Source organism: Lepidochelys olivacea, assembly GCF_965140295.1.
Source record: "Lepidochelys olivacea isolate rLepOli2 genome assembly, chromosome: 1".
Classification (NCBI taxonomy): Eukaryota; Metazoa; Chordata; order Testudines; family Cheloniidae; genus Lepidochelys; species Lepidochelys olivacea.
Window position 1 is genome coordinate 110849978 of NC_140411.1, and position 23738 is coordinate 110873715.

General features: G+C 41.2%; 1 protein-coding gene across 5 annotated transcripts in view; it reads left to right on the forward strand.

Annotated features, from left to right (window-relative positions):
- The window catches only part of ARHGEF7 (Rho guanine nucleotide exchange factor 7), a 202299-nt gene that overhangs the window by 146017 nt on the left and 32544 nt on the right, over positions 1 to 23738 (forward strand). For all 5 annotated transcript variants that reach the window (XM_084638282.1, XM_084638279.1, XM_084638278.1 and 2 more), the window contains 8 exons: positions 4781 to 4919; positions 6034 to 6093; positions 7303 to 7449; positions 9047 to 9133; positions 14617 to 14695; positions 17651 to 17790; positions 19236 to 19460; positions 22634 to 22727. In XM_084638282.1, coding sequence (XP_084494408.1) covers positions 4781 to 4919; positions 6034 to 6093; positions 7303 to 7449; positions 9047 to 9133; positions 14617 to 14695; positions 17651 to 17790; positions 19236 to 19460; positions 22634 to 22727 — 971 coding nt within the window. The remainder of the gene's footprint in view (positions 1 to 4780; positions 4920 to 6033; positions 6094 to 7302; positions 7450 to 9046; positions 9134 to 14616; positions 14696 to 17650; positions 17791 to 19235; positions 19461 to 22633; positions 22728 to 23738) is intronic.

The following is a 23738-nucleotide window of genomic DNA, read 5'->3' on the forward strand; positions in this document are numbered from 1 at the left end:
GTAGCAGTAAAGGGAGGGATATTTAAAGATGCACATTCAGTGCCTACTAAGTAGCATTGACCTTTAATGAGGCTACTTGCATACAGTACTGCACATTGATAACTTGCTTGTCTTCTTGTGAGGGAAGGAGCAGGGGGAAGAAATAAGGGGATGGAACAAAATAAGAAAAAAAGGAGGGGGGGAAGTTGAGGTAAAGAATAGAGACATAATTGTTGGGAAGGGAAGGGACATGAAAAATAGTCAAGACGTGGCACCTGTTTTATTGGAAGCATGAGGGGATATGTGTGGGCCTGGGCAGGAGTCTGAGCCACCAAAACTATTATGAGGGAAACTCCAGTAAAAAAGCTCAAGGAGAATTAATGTAAAAGGAAGGAGGGACTTGGAGTGGGACCTTACATATCCATAAAACGAAGAAACATAAGCTATTGCATGGGGGGGAGGAGTGATGACATCTTTAAAAAGAAAAATCGCTTTAAGTGTTACACTCAGTCATTATTGTGTAATTGTTCTGAAGAAATATGAGGGGCATAACCTTAATTTAACATTAAGTATGTGGGTGCCAAGTGTGATATATGTGTTTAAACTTGTGGACAATGGACTGAAAAAAGTAAAATAACATTTGCTCAGATTAAAAAGACAAACAAACTACAGTTTACTATATTAGGTAGTGAATAGCGCATAATCTCAAAATAAATGGAAAAAAGACAGAATAACGTTTTCAATACCAAAAATTATTTAATGGCCCCAAAAGAAGCCAGAATCATTATTATTGTAACTATGTTTAGCTTTTTTCTTTGCCAGTGCAAAACTTAAAATGAGTCGATTTTCAATGGTAGATGAAATTATCCTGAATTTAAAGCTTTTAAACGATAGGCAAACAAATCAATTTCTTTAGCTCTTGTAACTTCAACTTTATTGGATAATGCCTGTCAAGCATTTGCTGTATTTATATTTTACATCCTCACCTTAATAGCAGTTTGGATAAATCTGTGGAGCTTGTACATTAGTTACTCCAATAATTGGAGCATGGAATACGGATAAATATGAGTCAGAAAACTCTTTGTACTTCCTCCGCTTTGTGTATCCCAGAGCCTGCAAGCGTGCAGGCTGATGTCATACTCTAAGCAACAGTCCCAGAGTAAGGAGCTCTTTCTAGAAATTCAGCACTAGAGAACTAGAAGCTGTAAGACTTAGGTTCATTAAGTGAGCCACGGTCTTGCTGTAACGTTGTCAGAATGCGATGTTTATGTGCTGTCCTCAGACCCCTCAGCAGTGAGAGTTCATGTTCTATCTACTATAAACAAAGATCTGCTTCAGAAGTGTAAGTTCAAAAAAAAGTCTTAAAAGTGCATGTTTAGCTCTTGGTTTTTGTGTCTGATATATTATGTGGCTTTTTCTGCCCTCCAAATTACTATAGGCACTCTGAACTTTGAGTGATTCTTTCTTGTTTTAGCTTTTTTTCTCATCTGTTTTGTAACTGTTGAGTCTGTTATGGAGATATACGTACGAAGGTGTGAATATTGATAAATTTTAAAGACAGAAGTTGTAGTGCTGATTTCTAAAAATATTGCTAAGCTAGCCTTAGTTTGAACTGCAGACTTTAGGATAGAAGTTGTAACGATCGCTTTAGAGAACAAAGGCTTCCAGTATGCTTTTATTCATATACTAATTCTGTAAAATGTCACAGGTAGCATATTGAAATAACTCTTATTTGTTGTTCTTCAGAAAGTAGGTATTCATGATCAGTTATTCTGAATAAATCATAGGTTTGATCATTTAGCCTTTTTAAAAATATACATGATTCCAAAAGCATAATTGTTACTTTGTGCTTAGTTAAATGATGCTTCTTTTTGTGTGCGCTCTGCTTCTTAACTGTGTCATTTCAGTAATTACAGCGGCAATACACTGTGCTAAACTTGTAAGTGCCAGTCAAAATTGCATGATATGAAAGAGCCATTGTCTTTGTCAAAACAGCTGTGATCTTGAGCTAATGGCATTGATTTTAGTTCTCATGATCTAGTGAAAAAGTAAATAAAACTGATGTATGACCTGCCGTTTGTTCCCCAGCTCCAGTAGTGTTGTGTTCCAGCATTGAAAACTATGTTGGCTAAACAACGCATATTTCACTGAAAGTAGATTGTTCTGTTATCTGAATGAAGTTCCATTTTGTTTGCATTGTCTTTATCAGACATGAAGAATCTAAGGCTATTCATGAAACTGCACATGTAGGAGACTCTTTGATGGACTGGAACAGACTCCTAATAGGGTCTGCATGATAGAATGTTTTTGTCTGAATAATTCAATGTCAGTTGCATTTTAAAAAAAAAAGATGTACTTGTTTTTTAAAATCCTGCTGTTTGTACAAGTTAGCATGACAAATCTTGCAAGACTAAAGTTTAGAGAAGTACTGTGTGAAAGAAAACAGTCATCTTAGGAATGTTAGGAACAAAACTGTGTAATTCAATTATAATTACATCTATTAACACAACTCCATTAAATGGTCTTTGATGCTTCCATTAATAAACATATTTTTTCCAGGTTTTGAATCTGTTTAAAATTGGTTTAGGTTTAAAACTTGTGTTCTCATGCTGTGAGCAAATAAACTGATGCAACACTCTGCAAGGTATCTTTTGTTTTGAAGAACAGAGAATAACTCAGAAAATACTGTTGAAGTCAACGAATACTGGAAAGAATCACAAAGCATGCAATGGAAAAAGTTATGGATAATATTTGTCTTTATTTCAGGGGTCAAAATGGGTTTGTATGGGGCAGTATTTCATACTGGCTCTTCTCCAGTACCCTGCCAAATCTGTGGCCCACTGAAACCTCCATGGTGCCAAAGTCAGAAAGAATTGGAACAATAGTATTTTCCTCCAAAATATTTGGCCAGCACAAGGAGCAGAAGTTTGTGTTTTGGTGGTGGGATGGGGATTCGGTGATCAAAATTGCTCTAAAGTAAGAGGACCTTATAAGTAAGGGGGCATTGTACTTGAAGATAGATCAGCAAATATTATTTATATTATGTCATCTTATGTAAACAACCATGTGCAGTGCGTATAATGTGCTGAATGATGAGGGGCAAGGATTCATGTGTAGTATTGTCTAAAGGCACATGTTGGTGCTGTAGAGAACAATACAAAACAGCTAAAAGAGTGGGCTGTGATCTTTGTAGTTGGAATGTATCATGGAACAGATGAGGTTTTTTTGAGGAGCGAAGGGAGGCTGCCTAAACATTGAATTGGATAGTGTTTCTTGAAGGGGGGGTGGAGGAGCAGATAGTGTGAAGGCAGTAATTTATAAGGGAGGAGCAGGACAAAGAAGGTAGATAGTGTTCATAGGTGGGGAGAACAAGATCTGGGTAAAGAGGCAAATAATAGGCTTAAACATTTTGTCTGATATTCAGTAAAGGAAATAGCTATCACTTTGTTCATATTTAGATAAAGGTCACTTATATATAGCGCCATCCATGGGTATGCATGGCATTGTCCAGGCAAGTATGAAGACATAGTTTCTCTTCCAAATGGAGTTTATACTGAGTCTAGAACTAGTAAGTAACAAAACTGCTGGTATGTAGAGGCTATATACTTTCCATAGCTGCTAATGTTAATTTTACATAAGATCAATTTTTGACAATCACACCCTTGCTAACTTGTTTGACTTTAAATTGTGTTGTATTTGGAACCGGGATTGAGCCTTATTTTTGTTTGGAAAACATATAGCACATCTTGAGTACTATCAGACACAAATAATAATCAGTTACCAAAATCAGTGTGATTTTATGCCAGGTTAGACAGAATTGTTCTGGGAAGTTTAAGGCAGGTCTGATGAGGCATGCTGGAGATTCAGATATTAACATCAGGTAGCTCTACTTTTTGAAAATGTTCAGAAAGTAGTTTTATTTAAATTTATCTATTTTGCCTTGTTATAACTCCAACACAGCTTGGTCTTGAAACCCCTTATTAGTCTGAATCTGTTATTTTTTGGGTAAGGACTTGTTTGTGCCTTTAACTGATTTTGGGAGACATGGGGAGTTGATGATGCTGGGACATGGTCTGGGGGCTACTTTCAGCCTCCACCCCATTCCAGGCAGGTGGAGGGTCCGCAGCCCTAATTCCAGTGACTTACTCTGGCCTGACCATTAGCGTAATTTCTGACTCCAGTTCCAGCCTAGCCCTTGGTGTGACCCTGGCACTGACACTTGGTGTGGCTTCTGACTCTGACTCTGGATTCACCCTTGCTATGGCTTCAGATTCTGGCTTTGACCTTTGGCTTGACTTCTGACTGTGATCTTGACTCCGCCCCGGCTCTGAGCACTAGTTCAGACTGCCCAGTTACAGGACCTGAAAGGGTGTAATTAGATATTTAAAAGAAATTCATTTGGGAACCCCAGTAATTCCCAAATCCACATGTCAACTTTCAGGGAATTTAGGTACAAAACATTACAGAAAAAACATAAAAATAATAAAAGAACCTGCACGCATGCTAATAAGCTTATCAGAATTCATCTGAGCTCTCTCAAGCGCTCTGGCAAGTGTAGTCTTTTAATACCCCATTCTAGGGGTATCCTTGTATTATAAATTCATCAGAGTTTCAGCTCAGAACGATAAACAATAAATAAAAATACATATTTTGTATTTGAATTACTTCTTGTTTGTTTTCACCTCTTGCTGTCTCAAGCAAAATTCCCTTGAGCAGAAGGATCAAAATAATCAAGAGTCTAATTTATTTTTCACCTGTTGATAATTAATTCTTCATTTGTTTAAATATTTTGCATGTGCAGTGAGGAACTAGGAGAATTTATGGAAATGAAAGGTGCCAACAGCCCTGGGATCCTTGTATTGACCACTGGCCTCAGCAAACCTTTCATGCGCCTGGATAAATACCCCACGTTACTCAAAGAGCTTGAAAGGCACATGGAGGTATATCTTATCAGCATTTATGTTCCATCTTAATGATGATTTGACAACAGTTATTTTAAAGGTACATGTCAAGCATGTTGGGCCCCAAATTGTGCTCCTTGTCTCTCCTTTCTGCCTTCTGAACAGTGCTCCAGTCATTGGGGTAGGGGTGGGGGGGGAAACGGGGCGGGGTGGGGGGGCAGAAAGCACTTCCAGGATTATCACTCATAAAGTGAAAGTATTGGAGGTACCGGAACACCATGAAAAGTGCCAAAATGGCGTTCCGGCACTACTTGAGCCCTGCTTCTGAAATAAGAGAAGCAGTAGGCTTAAAACTCAGTGTAATCAGATTAACTGAACAACTCAGTAAGTGTAAAGCAAAACCCACCTAGGAATCTGAATTTCTCACTGATGGATCTGATCCACAAGCTCTCCAGGTGGATTGTGTTTTGAACCTGTCTCCTAAAAACTGTAATTAAGGCTACTCAAGGTTTTCTCTTACAAGAAAGGATTTTTTTTTTCATAGTAGTGGTCTCGTTGTTCAAATGCTCCCTACTTGATACAGTCTCACTTACTTCTATTGAAATATGCCTGGCAATGAGACCTGGAAGTGTTCTAATGTGGTAGTGTTTTAAGGGCCTACATTTGCATTTAAATGTTTTATTAAAAAAAAAATTGGGGGGGGTGGGTGGAGTTGGTGTGTCATGTCTATGATTTGCCAGCTGTGATAGTGTTCCATGTTAGCATAACCTGAAAAGAAGAGCATGGTTTAACTGTGACAATAAGGAAAGAGCAGTATAAGAGCATAAGATGTATGTTAACCTTTTAAAAGGAGTACTAATGGCAGAAACTTAAGTTTGCAAGTAATCTTTTGAAATCTAAGTCAGATATATTTTTTCCAGACATTGCTTTATGGATTCATGAAAGAATAGCATTAGTAGTAACATCATCAGAGATTCTGCATTTTTGCTACAAGTGTCCTATCAATGGAAGGAGGCAATGAAGAAGGCATAAAGAGGAGAACAAAAAGGGTTATTACAAGTGTTAAAGTTGTCTATACTGTAGTTACTATGCCTCCTAGGAAACATTTCATTACCATCCTCGGGAATTACAGTACTATTGTTTTTGTTTTTAGGATTATCATCCCGATCGACCAGAAATTCAGAAATCCATGACAGCCTTCAAAAACCTTTCCGTAAGAATTTTGAAGAGTAGATGTGTATTTATTTAGGAGAATGCTTGCTAATTTCATGCCCTGTAAAAGTTAATATTTTGATATGTGAAATCTTTAGAAATGTAGGGCTTGATTCCGTGCTCAGGCATAGTGAGGTGTGTGGGAGGTGTGCGCTGGCAGCCTGTTCCAGCTCCTTCATTCCTGTTTGCCCAGCCCCACTGGAAATTAAGGCAGTACAATTAGCAGCCCTAACTTAATGTCAGCTGCAAATTAGGTGTAGCAGAGCTCTGCTTTACCTCTTCCCTTTCCAGTCCACTCCTTGCTTCCAAATCATCCCCCTTTTAGCTTTACACCAGAAGAAGGCTCACCTGCACCTAGAACTTGTCCCTGGCCTTCTCCAGCCACCTTATGGCCTGTTTGTGCCGCTTAGGGAATGTGGTGATAGTGGGCTAAGGAATCCAGCCTGTAGTGTACATCACTAGAGCAAGGGGGCAAGAGTAAAAATGAGCATTACATCATTGAAGCCTAGAATGGACGAGCTGAGAGGCTCCTGGTGATGGGGATAAGACCTGTCAGTTCTAACATGGATATCCAATCAAAGAAATAAGAGGTGTGGTTGTTAGTGACATGTGTGTGCAACCCACTAACACTTTTTATAGCTACTAAAATAGTCAACATTGTGTGTTTCCTGTTGGATGGGGTTGCGCCATTAGTGTGACTTCGTTATATATATTTTGTGGCCACTGTGAGACTTGGTTCCCTTTTTCTTGGATGCTGTAAAAACAAGTAGGAGGAAACAGCCCTTGCCCCCAAGAGTTTCAGACCAGTGGGAGAACAAATAGCAGAAAGGATAAGGGAGGGAGTATGAATTAGATCTGTATTTCTGCTTTCTGCTGGGTAACTCGTTATTGTTTGGGAGTGAATAATACGCATAACATTAGAAGCGGCTCTAAGACTTGAAGAAGAACAAGGTAGTGACTTTTTAAAGGGATGTTGAGATCAGTAAATTAAAAGAAAAGTAGTAGTTTTGTAATTAACAATGTACATTTTAAAAAGCTACTTTAATGTAGTCCACTGAAAGAAATACTTCACACGTGAAAGCTTTGTCACTGTGCTTTATTTTATACTTCAAGCAGAGCACTGAGGACAAGTAATTACTTCAGCTGATACTGACTCCTAATACAGTTCACGCAGACACCACCTTATTAGCACCTTCCCTATCTTTAACAGGCTCAATGTCAAGAGGTACGGAAAAGAAAAGAACTTGAACTCCAAATACTGACGGAAGCCATCCGCTGCTGGGAGGGAGAGGACATTAAAACACTGGGCAATGTAATTTACATGTCCCAGGTCATGATTCAGTGTGCTGGAAGTGAGGTAACGCAGTTCAATCTTCATTAAATATTCTTCTCTTGCAACTACAATTAATAATGAATAATGGATTGTATGTGTTAGGAACAAGAAGACCACTCCAAGAAAAAGAATATAGACTGAACAAATTTTATGTAGTATTTTGTTTAACCTAAGTGTCCTTATAAATGGGGGAAACTACTCTAAGATGTACAAGCTCAGCTAAAAGCTGACTAAATTGTATAGCCAGATATAGCTGTTGGAAACCTTATAAAGTCTTAAGGGGTTGTAAGGGAGTCCAAAGTGCAAATTAAAGGGACTTTTCTCTGTGTATTGGTTACATTACAAAATAATTTGCCATGGTAGCTATTACTACATGGTAAAGACAATATGGAAATACTTTATGTTGTTGTTGTCCCAGACATACTCCTCCTTGGTTGATGGGGTTTTCGGACACCTTCTCAAATATTGAATATTAAAATGACAAAAATCAGGGGACTGAGTGATTCTGGGGAATTGTAATGCCTTTCACCTTGAGATCATTGGTTTTAATGCCAGCCTTGCTTTGTAGTGATCGGAAATCTTTACCTTCTGACCCATGTGCAGTGTCCTATATAAAATAATTGAAGGTCTCTTTCTCAGTTTCCTAACACACAAGCAACCACATCACAGAAACCATCACCACAGTTGGCACTAATTGACAGGCTTGTTGGCAGAGAGGCCAAAGAACTGACTGGACCTGAATTATGAGCTACGCTTTAGAGGTGGTCTCTGTGTCAGGATCAAGGCCAGACCTATAGCCAGCTAAATTGAAGTGGGAAGGCAGTGAAAAACTCAGGAGTGCGGTTGCAAAGTTTTTGCAAAGGAAAATTTAAAATATCAGATGCACTATCCTGAATTTTAGAAGATTTTAAAACCATTTAAGAACAAAGCTTGCACCAAAAAAAGTAATGGTATGAATCCAGATTTCTGCCATAAGGCAACTTGCCACTGTAGCAAGTTAGTTTCTTTTATAACACTCATAAACATATGTCTTACCCAACAAAACCCCAGACTCCCTCAAATACTCTCATATGTCTCTTATCAAATGCATATGAAAACCTTGGATCCTCAGCTTGGGTCGCTTAGCTTATTGGCCATGAATTTATAAGTAGCTATGCCATTTTATCCCAGCTGAGAAATTGGCCTATATTCTACAAATATTGGAAAAACTCCATTTAGAATACTTTGGATAAAGAGAACTTTTAGGAGGGGCAGAGAGGGAAAATGGTAAATATTTTGCTTTAAAAAAAAAAAAGACAACTCCTAAATAAAGATAGCTAGCATGAAAGAAATGTCTCATATACAACAGGAATCCCATGAGTGGCAGTATAGTCAGTTGCTAGTGTTGAGGTTTATTTCTTCAAAGTAACTTGCAATATAAAATACAAGAGCTTGTTACAAACCTTTTTGAACAGAAAATTGAGTGCAGTTTGACTCCTCTTATTGCGAAGTATACATAGGTTAACTTTTGCTAAAAGTACGATAGTATTGGTACTACACCAGTGAATGTTTTAAATACAAAAAAATTAGGGTCTACTGCCTTATTTATTTTTTTTAATTGTTTTCTTTGTTTTTTCATAAGGAAAAGAATGAAAGATATCTTCTTCTCTTCCCTAATATTTTGCTTATGTTGTCTGCCAGCCCTAGGATGAGTGGGTTTATCTATCAGGTAAAACAGATGTTTTAACCATGGTTATTCACAGCAAACTTAAAAAAGCTTTCTAAACTTATTTTCACTTCTCTTTCTATATGTATTCAGTATGCATATGTACTCTGAAAGGCAGAATTGTCCAGCTATTGGGATCCTAGGTTCTGTTTCTGCCACTGATCTGCTCTATGAACGTAGGCGAGTAACTTCAACTCTGTCTTTATTGTTTCCCTACTACTGATACTTTCCTTTGTAAAGTGCTGTTAGATTTATAAAGGAAAATGCAGTATAAGAGCTTATTCATAATATTACATAAACTGTTAAGCATTCAGGTTGCGAAGTCAAGCACTCAGAAGTTAGGAAATTCCAAAATTATTCAATCTCCTAACAATTATGCATTATGATACAGTCTTTAATTCTAAGATCACATACTATTTTTTTCCCCCAAAAGTCCCCTTTTTCATTCTGTGTTTTTTATAGTCCGCATTCACAGTGTGGCCCCAGGCCTTATTTAACATTCACGTATGCACTGCATAAAAAATTATTAACTTCCTTATGGGTGTTTCTGTGATGCTGTCACCATAATAATTGAGTGCTAAGCAGTCATTAATAAATTTATCTTCAGAATATCCCAGTGAAGTGAGGTAACCACCTAGGACTGAATTTTGCAGAGTACTTAGCATTATACAACACGCATGTTCAAAGCTCATCTTCCATTGACTTCAGTTGCAGCAGCGAGTGCTCAGCATTTCTGTAAATCTGGCCCCACCTGTCTCATGTTAGGCACACTGAAAATAAGGAACATGCCGTTGGTGGTCACCTATGAAAAGTTGGGTTATTCTTTGAGTGGTGGGCCCAATGGCTGTTCACTGTGGGTGTGCACACACTCCAGGCACACAAGCCCAGAAGATTCTTTTCTAGCAGTGGGCGTTGGTCCATGCTTCCTTATCTTGATGACTTACTTCTCGCAGAGTAATCATCTCAGGAAGTCCAGTGGACAGTACACTCCCTCCTCAGCCTCCTGCAATCCTTAGGGCTTCAAGTAAAGCTAGAAAAAGTCCACTTCAATCACCATGCTGATTATAGAATTCATTAGAGTGCCTCTGGGCTTGACTTCAGTCAAAGCTTGCTTACCTCAGGACAGGAGTACAAGTACTCCTTTTCTTTTTACGGATACAGACTAACATGGCTGCTACTCTGAAATCTATTACCTCAGGACAGGTTCCTCATGATGAGAGACCTCCTTTTCCAGCTCTGACTGAGTCCCCAAACTACAGCTTGTCCCTGTCTGGTCCTTCTCGACTACATGGGCGGCTGCATGTACAGAACACCCTTCTCCAGACTCCTTCTTCGTTGCTTGCAGGCATGGCTATGCACAGTATAAGTGAGTTGTGAACCCTCAGATCGTTCTGTCTTCTCTTACCTGGTGGGAAAATGAGAAAGCCCCCTCTATCTTTAAAGAAACTAATCACATGCACCTTTCCTACTGTGTTGGGGAGCACATCTGGACAACCAAGTAGTGCAAGGTTCTTGGACCCAACAGGAATCCTAGCTACATATCGGTCTACCTGAACTTTGAGTAGTACAGGAGGCTTGCAGAAGGTTTCTGCCTTTCCCACATTTCCATTGTGTTCTGGTCATGTTGTACAACTTAACCGCAGTTTTATACATAAACAAGCATGGGGATAACAAGCTCTGCCCATATTTGCACAGAGGCCATCAGGTTCTGGAATCAGTGCCTCTGACACCAGATCACTCTCTCAGCAGTGTGCTTTCCCAGAATAATGAACACCCTAGCAGACAGTCTCAGCAGACACTTCCACAGGCAACACTATTGGGAACTTCGCAGTTCAGTGGTACAGAACATCTTCCAGCTTGGGGGGTGGGGGAGGAGTCACCGTCATGGGACTTCTTTGCACTTCAGATGACTTTGCTGCCTTAGACTGGTTGGGAAGGCCGAGCTCATCTGCCCCAGGCAGCTTGAAATTTTTAGAAGTATCCAGCCTATTCAGTGATGAGCTGCCAAAATCTTAACAGCCGGTTCCCTCCTCACCCCACGAGGGGGTCGTTGCCCAACCCTGCCCCCCTGGACTCCTGCCTCATCCAACCCCCCGCGTTCCTTGACGCCCACCCCCACCAGGACCCCTGCCCCATCAACCCCTGTCCCCTGACTGCCCCCAGAACGGGGCAAGAGGGTCTCGTGGGCCACTGTAGTGGGTGCTGACCCCACCCCTAAGAGCCAGAGGGACCTGCCGGGGGGCGAGCTGGGGAGTCCCAGCAGTGCTTACCTGGGGCAGCTCCCAGGAAACATCTGGCAGGTCCCTCTGGCTCCTAGGGACAGGGGAGCGTAGCTAGGGGAGAAGCGGCGGGGCGGCTGCTCCCCCCACTGATCACATTAAAAGTGGTGCCTTAGGCGCCGACTCTGTGGGTGCTCTGGGGCTGGAGCACCCATGGGGAAAATTTGGTGGGTGCAGAGCACCTACCAGCAGCTCCCCACCCCGCGTCCGGCCCCAGCTCACCTCCGCTCCGCCTCCTCTCCTGAACGCCCCGCCCTGTTCTGCTTCTCCGCCCGGCCCCCCCTCACCCCCCCCCCGGCTTCCTGCGAATCAGCTATTCGGCGGGAAGCCTGGGAGGGCTAAGCAGGCGGCGGCTTCCTGCTCGGGCCGAGGGTGGCGGAGGTGAGCTGGGGCGGGGAGCGGTTCCCCTACATGCTGCCACTGGGTTACCTGCTGTGGCGCGGGCGGCCCTCCTCGTGTTCCCTGCCCCAGCTCACCTCTGCCTCCCTGGGCCTGAGTGCAAAGCCGCCACCTGCTTCTCAGCCCACCCCGGCTTCCCGCACGAACAGCTGATTCGCGGGAAGCCAGGGGACGGGTGGAGAAGTAGAGCGGGGTAGCGCGTTCAGGGGAGGGGGCAGAGGCGGAGCAGAGGTGAGCTGGGGCCGGGCGCGGGGCGGGAAGCTGCCAGTGGGTGCTTTGCACCCACCAAATTTTCCCCTTGGGTGCTCCATCCCTGGAGCACCCATGGAGTCGGCGCCTAAGGCGTCACTTTTGGCCGGTTAAATTTAGAAGCCCTTTTAGAACCGGTTGTCCCTCACGGAACAACCGGTTCTAAAAGGGCTTCTAAATTTAACAACCGGTTCTAGCGAACCATTGCGAACCGGCTCCAGCTCACCACTGAGCCTATTGCTCCTGTGCTGCTCAGTGGCACGTTTCCAGAGGGGATTCATTTCTGGTTGAGTGGTGAGAGTCACTAATGTATACTTTCCCTCTTGCCTCCCTCTGACTATGACTCCTGAACAAGTTTAAACAGGACAAATTGACAGTGATTCTGGCAGCACCTACATGGCTGAAACAGTTTTGGTTCACCAGCATCCTTCAGATGTTCATGTGTCCATGCATCTACTTGCACAGTTGCTGAACTGCCTGACTCAGGATGAAGGTAGAACCATCCATCCCAGCCTGACATCCATCTACCTCGCAGCTTAGTGTTTGGATTGGCATTGAGCATGGAAATATTGTGCTCAGAGGCTGGTGAGTTCATTCTCAAAACAGCAGAAAGGCTTCCACAAGAAAATACTATCCTGCCAAGTGGAAGAAATTCTCCATCTGGTGCATTGCTAGGTAGCTCCACTAGACTCTGGAATCCCTGCCATCTGGAAATATCTTCTCTCCCTCAAGTCAGTGGGACTATCCATTAGTTTGTTGCACGTGCATCTGGCAGCGATCAGTGCTTTCCATCGTCTGACAGATAACTGCTCGATATTCACCCACCCTACAACTGCGAGGTTTCTAAAAGGTCTAGTCCCAACCTTCCCTCCAGTATCAACACTGATTCCTAACTGAGACCTCAGTCTAATTCTGTCAGCACGTATGAATCTACCATTCAGGCCCTTGGCCTCCTGTGTCTTTCCCCATCTTTCCATGGAAAGTAGCCTTCCTAATGGGAATTACTTCTGCTTGGAGACTAGGGAGGCTTGTGATGCTTATGGCAGACACTCCCTATGTGATGTTCATAGGGATAAAAGTGTCCCTAAGGTTACATCTCAAGTTCATCACAGAGGTTTCCTCCGAATTCCACTTGAATCAGGCCAGACATCTACTGGTGTTCCACACAAAACGTTGTGTCACTAGAAAAGACAGAACACTTAATTCTTTGGTTGTTCATGGAGCTGTTACCTTCTATCTACAAAGGACAAAGCTCCTTAGAAAATTTCCAAGATTATTCATCTCCTTCACTGAGTGGATGAAATTTTATCACAAAGGCTGTTGAAATGGATTTTGGGCTGTATTTGGCTGCATTTTGAACAAATGGAAACCCATCCTCCTCAGAGGGTGAGGGCTCATTTGACTACAGCATATGCTACCTCTGTAGCTTTTCTCCAAGGTGTACCTCCAAAAATCTACAGAGTGGCAACATGGAGCTTACTATGCACCTCTACCGGGCACTATGCAGTGGTCCATGCTACCTCAGCAGGTATATCCTTTGATTCAGCAGTCCTGTATTCCATCGTGCAGCACGGGTCCTCGCACCCTCCTCCTCAATGAGTACTCTTGTGAGTTGCCTACAGTGAATACCCATAGGGACTAGCGTTCGAAAAAGCAAAAATAGGTGACTATTTGTGGAATTTCCCTTTGTATATATACTTATTTACACTGGAAACCTGATTCTAAGAGTTAGCCATCCAGTTAGCACACAGAAACATATCATGTGGCCTATATATGCCATCAAAAGAGATCAAATGTTGAAAACTGAATACTTGAATGAGCTACAGACCAAAAATTATGTGCAGAAATTATTGAATCGTTTTAATTTAGTATTAAGTAAACATGAGAAAACTGCAATCTGCTTGCAGACCATTTTAGGTCAGAAAAAGAAGTGTAATCTGTGACTATGTTATTCACTGTGAATTACCTGCCCAGTTCTGTTTAAAGCCTTGGTACTCTTGCATAAAGAATTTTATAGCTTTTGATGACAAGAAGGGACAGGTCCTCAGTTTTACATGTCTTCAGAAAGACAGCTCCACTGTATCATAGGATCTGCTGGCATCATGCTGGTGTCTTGGTTCAGTACTGTCTCAGGTAGAAGTTCCATCTATAATACTGAATTATCAACTTCACTAAGTATGGAACATGTGTGGAAATATGTGTTCCTAGTAGGTCTCAAATCCACAGATGGTCAAGGTCCTCTCTTAGTGAGTTTGCATTGTAATGTATTTACATGCACTACCCATAGCTCGTGCAGATTTCAGGTTGACTTATGATATTAAGCACAGAAATTGTTCTTGGCACAAAAAGCTATGTAATTTGGTTATTCTTTTTCCATGGTATTTTAAATATTATTGCTGATCTAATGTGTATGTTTCAATTTACTGGTTTATCATCTGTTTGAATTATGCGTATTTTAAATGTATGTATTTTTAGTTATTAAACATCTTTGGGTTCTTTTTTTTTTTTTTTTCAAAAAAAAAAGAAAAAAGAAAAAAAAACATGTTATGACTTTTCTAGGGAAAACTGCCAATGACAGGAATGACCATCACAAAGCTAGAAGACAGCGAAAATCACAAAAATTCATTTGAAATAGCAGGTAATGTTCATGAGCATTATTGATTTGTTTTTGTTGATCATAGAAACATAGGGTTGAAAGGGACCTCAGGAGGTGATCTAGTCCATCTACCAGCGCGGAGGCAGAATTAAATACAGCTAGATCATTCCAGTTCATCTTACCGGTTCTTTAAAACCTCCAGTCACAGGGATGCCACAGCCTCCTAGGTTTAAAATAAATTTAAAAAAAAAAAAAAAAAGACTGCCCATCCCAGGCTGTGTGTGCCCTTGACACTCCGTTTATTTTGTATCATTTTAACTCCACTGTTCTCTCCGTGTACCCCAAGCAGCCCTTTTTATAGTAAACATAAGCTCTTCCCCAGGCCCCATCAACACAATTGCCTAGACCCTCACAAATGTTTTCTCCCCCTCTTCCCTTTAAAAGCAAGGAAGAACAGACAAGCCTTACAGCCTGTCTGTAACAGTCAGCAAATTCAGGCTACTACTTTGGACCAAGAAAGGAAGAAAATTCTAGAGGGTCTCTGTCATAAATATAAAGGGAAGGGTAACCACCTTTCTGTAAACAGTGCTATAAAATCCCTCCTGGCCAGAGGCAAAACCCTTTTCACCTGTAAAGGCTTAAGAAGCTAAGCTCTCTGTTTTTAACTAACTTTACACCCGAGAGTTAGAAAGAAAACAAAAACCTGGCTTGTAAAATTTTGCTGTGCTGTACCCTGATAGCTGTTCTCAGCCTTCAGAAAAATCCTTTTGTTATGCCTGCTGCTCTGTCCCCCAGGCACAAAGACATAATCTACAGCTGCAATCACCTTTTACAAAAGCTTTTAAAATCCTGCTGTGCTTCTGGTTCAAAATGATCTCTGGTTCAAAATGATCCCACCACTGCCACCATGTCAAGATTCCTTCCCCACTCTGAACTCTAGGGTACAGATGTGGGGACCTGCATGAAAGACCCCCTAAGCTTATTCTTACCAGCTGAGGTTAAAAATTCCCCAAGGTACAAACTTTGCCTTGTCCTTGAACAAAATACTGCCACTACCAAGCGTTTTAAATAAAGAACAGGGAAAGAGACCACTTGGAGACGTCTCCCCTGCCCCCCCCAAATATCCCCCCAAGCCCTACACCCCCTTTCCTGGGGAAGGCTTGATAATAATCCTCACCAATTTGTACAGGTGAACACAGACCCAAACCCTTGGATCTTAAGAACAATGAAAAATCAATCAGGTTCTTAAAAGAAGAATTTTAATTAAAGAAAAGGTAAAAGAATCACCTCTGTAAAATCAGGATGGTAAATACCTTACAGGGTAATCCGATTCAAAACATAGAGAATCCCTCTAGGCAAAACCTTAAGTTACAAAAAGACACAAAAACAGGAATATACATTCCCTCCAGCACCGCTTATTTTACCAGCCATTAAACAGAAGGAAATCTAACACATTTTCTAGCTAGATTGCTTACTAACTTAACAGGAGTTGGAAGCTGCATTCCTCATCTGTTCCTGGCAAAAGCATCACACAGACAGACAAACCCTTTGTTCCCCCCCTCCAGATTTGAAAGTATCTTGTCCCCTCATTGGTCATTTTGGGTCAGGTGCCAGCGAGGTTATCTTAGCTTCTTAACCCTTGACAGGTGAAAGGGTTTTGCCTCTGGCCAGGAGGGATTTTATAGCACTGTATACAGAAAGGTGGTTACCATTCCCTTTATATTTATGACAGTCTCTAACAGAACTCGCTACCAGAAGCAAACTCCCATCATGAAGGGGCCTCAGCTCAGGTTTCTCCACTGGTGGTATGTCGTGGGGAGAGAAGCAGTTGCTTAGGTATATTCATGGCCATTTATTGTATTATAGATTAACACAAACACCTTACAATTGCCCCAGAAAGCAAAAGGATCCAGTGCAGGTTATTGAAGACAGGTTTTACGTGCTCACAGTAAAACAGACTGCATAGCAAGTGGACTGCTCTGCTGAATTCTGCACCTGCTTCAGTTTGTGGGTAAATTTAAGGTATTGCCTCAAGTAGATTCTATTGAAATAGTTTAATCTCAGGGGGACGAAGGTGTCATGAGGGTCATAAGGCCTACAGCCAGAAGAATAACCTCCTGGCTATATGACGAGGGAGAAAAAGCCAAAGCTAGTTATTGCTGCTACCAATTGCTGCTTTCAGAGGCAGCTGAAAATCTAACCTTGCATACCTTGTAGCAAACCAGAACAGCCAAGGTCCACCCACCCATCCTCTCGCTCACTCTCTTCTCAGCTAGCAGCCCTGATGTTGTCTTCATAATACCCTCCGGTTGCTTCCCCCAAGTGATATACTTTCACCCCAGTTTTATTATCTAGATTAAGTGTCAGGCAGCCAGACTGGATCAACCCTTAAACGTTGAGTAGTGCAATCAACTGTTCTGGCCAGGTCAAATGAAATGGAGACTCTAAGCTGTGTCATCTGCATGCTGAAGATTCAGCAATCCATGTCTCCTCACTAACTGTGTGCCTTAATCTTGTGGTTCTATACCTGTATAGAGTCTAGGCACAAACTGTAGGGTTAGATGCTATATGCAGAGTTGTTGTAGCTGTGTCAGTCCCAGGATACTAGAGAGTCAAGGTAGGTGAAGTAGTATTTTTTTGTTAGATGCTGTTTTTTGATTGCTTGATTATTTTTGGTGGAGGGGCCTCATCTGCATTTCTCAGTCGAGACCAGGATGACTTCAATTGCTAGATCAATTTCTTTGCATAAACTTTCCTTAATAAAGATTGCAAAATGTCCTGTGTCTATAAAGACAGACATCTGAAGAAAAATCTGTCACAGTGAGGAAAGGAGTTGAAACATCATTCCTTCGGACAGAAATTACACTTTTAAGTCTTTGTTTAGCTCTTCGGTATTACAAGGATTCAGTGCGTGACAAAAACCGATTACTATTTTAGTGTTTCTAAAGAATAAAATAATTGTTTTTTAGACTTTCTAAATCTTGTGTTTTCTCCTAGGAAATATGATTGAGCGGATATTAGTATCGTGTAACAACCAACAAGATTTGCATGAATGGGTGGATCATCTGCAGAAGCAAACCAAAGTTACAACTGTTGGGAATCCCACTATTAAACCTCATTCTGTGCCATCTCACACTGTAAGAAATACTTCAGTCATAGGGCCTGAAACAAACAAGCTTTTGCTTGAGTTGTTAGGAGAAAGATTATGTGGATTATAAATCTCATACTACTATATAAATCATTCTAATTTTTTTTTCACTAGTAACAGGAACCAGATGTTTTAATTGACCCAATTTGTTGTTTACCCAATTTGCTTTATATATTTTCAAAATTAGAAGAAAGGTTTGGTCACTCATGCACAGATACAAAATATATATTGTAATTTAACAGTTTGGCTTCAACAGATCAAAAGAAAATTCCCAGGAAATTCGTGACTAAGGCTGAGACTCCATCTCTAACTTACTACTGTTATGCCTGAAAATTGCATTTGATATTTTCCTTTAATGTTTCTTAGAATAATGGGTTATGTTGCATCACCGTGGCAAAGCAGGTTAAAACTGTTTGGAAACTTTTTTCACCACAACATTTTTTTCTGTTTAAAAATGCTTCTTTTTCAAAATGTTCTTTTTGATGAAAGTGTTGATTTGAGCTAACATTCCTTCAGGGCAAAGAAACCTGTAAACGAAAAAAATGTTAGTTTTGAAAAACCTTTTGGGAAATTCTGAAGTATCATTTTGAATTGCAATTTATTTTAGAGCTTTTTTTCATTTGTATATGATTTTTACATCATTTCCTAATATGTCAGTTAGAGCCATGCACAATTTACATTGCTGTTTTTGACATGTCATAACATAACATTCTCTTTGTATTTTAAATTTTACGTTAACTGTTATATTTCATGTATTTTATTTGTGTCAGATTGTTTCGTTATAACACAGAGGAGACACTTGGACCTAGAAAAGAAGATAAAATGTTTCAGTCTGTACTAAGTAGCAGCTGTCTACAATGATTTTAAAAATAAAATAATAAGATATTTCAACTATTATATTATGCCATATTATGATGTCACTAATAGTACTAGTGGATGTTATGAAATAATGGAAAATTAATGGAAAAATGGAGAACATGTTAACAAAATTTGTAACAAAATTCTGAAATGAAAATTTTATTAAATTGCTTTTCAGGCAATTTGGAAAATATTTGTTTTTGTTCTAATTCAGTTCAAAAACTAATTTCAAATGTCCCCACAAACCAGAACTTTTGAGTTTCAATCTGCTCTGCAAGTAACTTCCTGGCAATTCTAAATTTGAGTGAGTTAAGCTAAATTGTTCTTTTGCGCTCACTCTTTAAATGTGAAACGTGAAAGGGGTGTGAGCAAGGATCTCGAAGCTGTTGTGGTTCAATACATACTGTTTCTGTGGTAGATGATAATAGTTTGTTGAATGAAATTATGTTCTGTTGTGTCAGTAATTATTATTCAGCTTTTAAAACTGTGCTAGTTGGAGCTGTAATAGATAGAAATGTTAGGTAGCCAGTGTAAGTGATTTTGTCTGTTTTTGAAAATTACTTTTTAATTTGGCAGCTTCCTTCTCATCCAGTAACACCATCCAGCAAACATTCAGACAGCAAACCAGTACCACTGACTCCTGCATACCACACGCTTCCACATCCTTCACATCATGGGACTCCACATACCACTATAAACTGGGGACCTCTGGAACCTCCTAAAACTCCCAAACCTTGGAGCTTGAGCTGTTTACGACCTGCACCTCCTCTACGGCCTTCAGCAGCTCTCTGTTATAAAGAGGTGAGGTATCGGAACCCAGAAATGTGACCGTAAAAGTACAGGACTACACTTAAGAGGTGTAACTCAGTTCTTTTCATATCATGATCTTACATAGTTCTGTATGTGTGTTTATATTGTGTATGTTTTCACTTCATTTAAGTTAACACTGAAACAGTGGTAATTGATTAGTGCCCACTTGTATTCATTATTATTATTATTATTTTATTATCATCATCATCTATTGGGGCAGATGGAATGGAAATCCTCTGCATTCATGCATCCCTATCTGCGCCATGAAGATTTTCTCCTAGTTTTTTTTTTTCTACTTCCCATATACCTAGTTCTCTGTATCCTGCTCTACTTCTACAATCCCTCTGGTCCGATAGGGTGCGAGAAAACCTTTTGCAGTGAGAGAATGCTGTGTTTAAAATTGACCAAAGTGAGACATTCTCTCGGTAACCTCAGAGATCAGAGTGTTGCCACTGCTTGCTGGTGAATGGAGAAAGAGTCCAAAATCAACAATCTAACCGGCATTTTCTACTGCATAGGAGTCTCTCATAGTTTTGAGTATCTACAATTGTTATGACTAATTTCATTCCTGAATATTAAACTGTTGTTTACATGCACTTAGTAAACCTTTAAATTTAATCCTAGGACTTATAGTATATGACTTTTTGTGCATCAGCTTCGAATTGTGGCATCATTTATGATGACGTGTAATGATTCTTCGTTCTTCTTTATACCCCACCCCTCATCCTTTAATGTTGCAGATTTTAATCTGGTCTGTAAAAGAAATACAAAATTATTTTTAGTAATCCACAAAAGGATGGCAGTGGTAGACTAACTTGTTCTTATCACTAAATTCTGCCCTTCTGTAAAAATGAAGAATATTTAAAATGTTTGGTTTATGCAGAATTTGGTGGTGTGTGTAATTTGATGACCGAGGCAGCTGTGTCTAGTAAATTAAGCCAGAGATTCTATTACTGACTTGCTGTGAGACCATGGGTAACTCACAGCCACTTTGTCTCTCTCTATTTACAAGCTGTAGAATGGGGGAAATAATGTTTAGTCACTTTGATAAAGCATGCTGAGATCCTCTTATGGGGGTGCACTATAAAAGGGCAAGGTAATAGGCATATGACAGAGAAGTATTATACTTTATTCAGAAGCAATATTAAATTTCTGTTGAAAAACTTGTTTCATGCATTGTCATGATTCTGATTTAATGTTAAGAACCAATTCCCAAAGGAATGTGCACAATTGTTCCTGCAAATATCTTGAGTGTGCATGCAGGAGATGAGTTTGAAATTTGAATTTTTTGCAGGCACACAAATTGTGCTCTGTTTACATTATGGGGTCAGTCTTTTGACAAACAGTTGTCACTCATGAAACACTTAATCAAAAAAAAAAACAACAAAAACAACAACCACCACCTCCAAAGGGAATGTGGGAGAGAGATGGCCTTTAATTTGAAGGTTAAACATTTTGATTTAATTACTACGTTAGCTTATTCAGCTGCAGTGTATGTCCATCTTTTAAATTAAATATAAGTAAACTTCTTTCATGCATTGGTATTCATAACATTTGTTTAATTCTTAAATGTGGCAAAATTTCACTCATCTTTACAGTGCTTAGTATATGACTGAATGTTTGAAACCTGTCTTCATCCTCTTTGGTCTTTGTCCTGCTCATTCATCTTTTCACTTTCTTGTTCTACACATGTATAGAGGCTGTCTTGTATTCTGAAGGTAAGGGGTAGATCAGTATGTATTTTGTATCCTTATACATTAGCATGACTCACTGTAGAGCAGAAGTGTTGAATCTCTGTCAATGTATTCTTTTGCTGTAGCTCTCTCCTTTCAAAGCTATAACAAGCACTCTTCAAATTTTGATTTAAAGAAATAGATGTGTATAACCTACCAACCTTCCACTTTAGGACTTATTTTATCTGCTTCTAAATATGATGGGTTTACCCCTCAAAAGTTAAGAAAAATACTTTGATTGTGTCCCGCTTGCCATTGTTCCCTTCGCTCTAGCTCCCAGACAGCCTGCATACTTACAGCAGCATTGCTGTGTATTTCTGTTAATAAGACTAGAACAGAGGTGGGCAAACTACGGCCTGTGGGCTGCATCCGGCCCGTGGGACCCTCCTGCCCGGCCCCTGAGCTCCTGGCCTGGGAGGCTAGACCCCGGCCCCTCCCCTGCTGTCTCCGCAGCCTCAGCTCACTGTGCCGCTGGTGCAGTGCTCTGGGCGGCGGGGCTGTGAGCTCTTATCGGGCAGCGCAGCTGCAGAGCCGCGGCCTAACCCGGTGCTCTGTGCTGTGCGGTGGCGTGGCTGGCTCCAGCGGGGCGGCACGGCACGGCTGCCTGTCCTGGTGCTCTGGGCAGCGTGGCTGTAGCACCGCCAGTCACCGGTGCTCCAGGCAGCGCGGTAAGGGGGCAGGGGGGGTTGGATAGAGGGCAGGGGACTTTGGGATGGTGGTCGGGGGGATGTGTGGATAGGGGTAGGGGCAGTCAGAGGGCGTGGAACGGGGGGTTGAAGGAGGGCAGGGGTCCCCGGGGGGCAGTCAGGAAGGAGGGGGGGTTGGATGGAGTGGCGGGGGGCAGTCAGGGGCAGCGGTACCGGGGGCGGTCAGGGAGAAGGGGTTGGATGGGGCAGGGGTCCCAGGAGGTGCAGTCAGGAATGAGAGGAGGGGTTGGATGGGGCAGTGGGGAGCAGTCCGAGTCGGAGGGTCTGGGAGCGGTCAGGGGACAGGGAGGGGTGGATGGGTTCCGGGGGGGTCGTCAGGGGCCGGAGAAAGTGGGGGTTAGATGGGGCAGGAGTCCTGGGGGGGGGCCATCAGGGGGGAAGAAGAAAAGGGGTCGGATAGGGGGCAGGGGCCTGCTGTTTGGGGAGGCACAGCCTCCCCTAACCGGGCCTCCATACAATTTCAGAAACCCGATGTGGCCCTCAAGCCAAAAAGTTTGCCTGCTCCTGGACTAGAAGATTAACATGCAAACAGCCAATGGGGTTGGGGGAATAAGTGGATTCAAGTAAACTTGAAATATGCCAAAAATAATATCAGCCAGCAACATTTTTTGTAGCTTTGTAAGATTTTTACAGTTAACAGCTACTTAACAGAAATTAAAATTTCAGCATTTGGAATTTTTTTTTTAAAAAAAGAAGCTTTATTTTTTCTTTTCTTTTCACCCAGGATCTCAGTAAAAGCCCTAAAACCATGAAAAAGCTGCTTCCTAAGCGCAAGCCTGAACGGAAGCCATCAGACGAAGAGTTTGCACTGAGAAAAAGTAAGTGAGACTGAATAAATATCAGCATATTCATAAGGTGCCAGTGTATATAAAAGAAAGTTTCAGAGAAATGGATGGTATTTTAATTTTTTTTTCCCCATTGAAAATTGCCATTTTTAACTTTCTCTAGGTACTGACACTGAGATCTGTTGGGGTAGGTCATTTTTTAGCTCTAACAACTGTACTGATATTTCCTTAGAAACAGGGTATTTTCTGTATGTCATTTATTTGTGACAGAGGTCAGTGAAAGATCTGGACTTTCGTGTTCCATAGGCTATAAGACAAAGCTAGAGAAGTTTCCAAGTAACAAGATGAGTTTATAGATTAAAAAAATACCATAAAGTACAAAAGCTTAAGCAAGTATAGAGGGAGCACTGGCAGTATAATAGAAGTGTGGGGGAAATAGGAAGGATGAAAGAAAAGACAAGTATTAATAACTGTGTTATCCAGGGGGGAAACAGTTTGTATTCTGCTGTCTTAACTTCAGTCCAGTTCTGTCTATTTAGTGTGTACTAATATGTCCTGATTCACATGTGCTCACGGATAAGTAACAATTGTGATAACAGGGGTCTGTGTGGCACTTAAAATAAATAAGCCATTTAGATTGATCTAGTTCATGTACTCAAAACCACATTCGCTTTCCTCAGTTTTTGTCTACTTCTGTATCCTTAAATTGTCGGCTCCTTAGAACAGAGACCTGTCTATCTTGAGTTTGTGGAACATGTGAAGCACATAGTGAATGCTGTCATAAAGAATCACCATACTTTGAGTTGAGAAGGAATTTTTCCCATGACACTGTGACAGGTTCGGTCACAGAGATCCCCTTGGGACTGTCACCTGATGTGCTGAAATTACCTTTGAGCCCGTTTTCCCTGCCAGCTTGGGACTTCCAGAACCCTGTCTTGTTGAGCCAGACACACTAGCCTGCTGCAACAGAGACCCAGGGGCTGGTCCATGCCCCCAAAGCTGCAGACTTAACTGAAAACAGCTCAGCAGGGTACTTATCTCCAG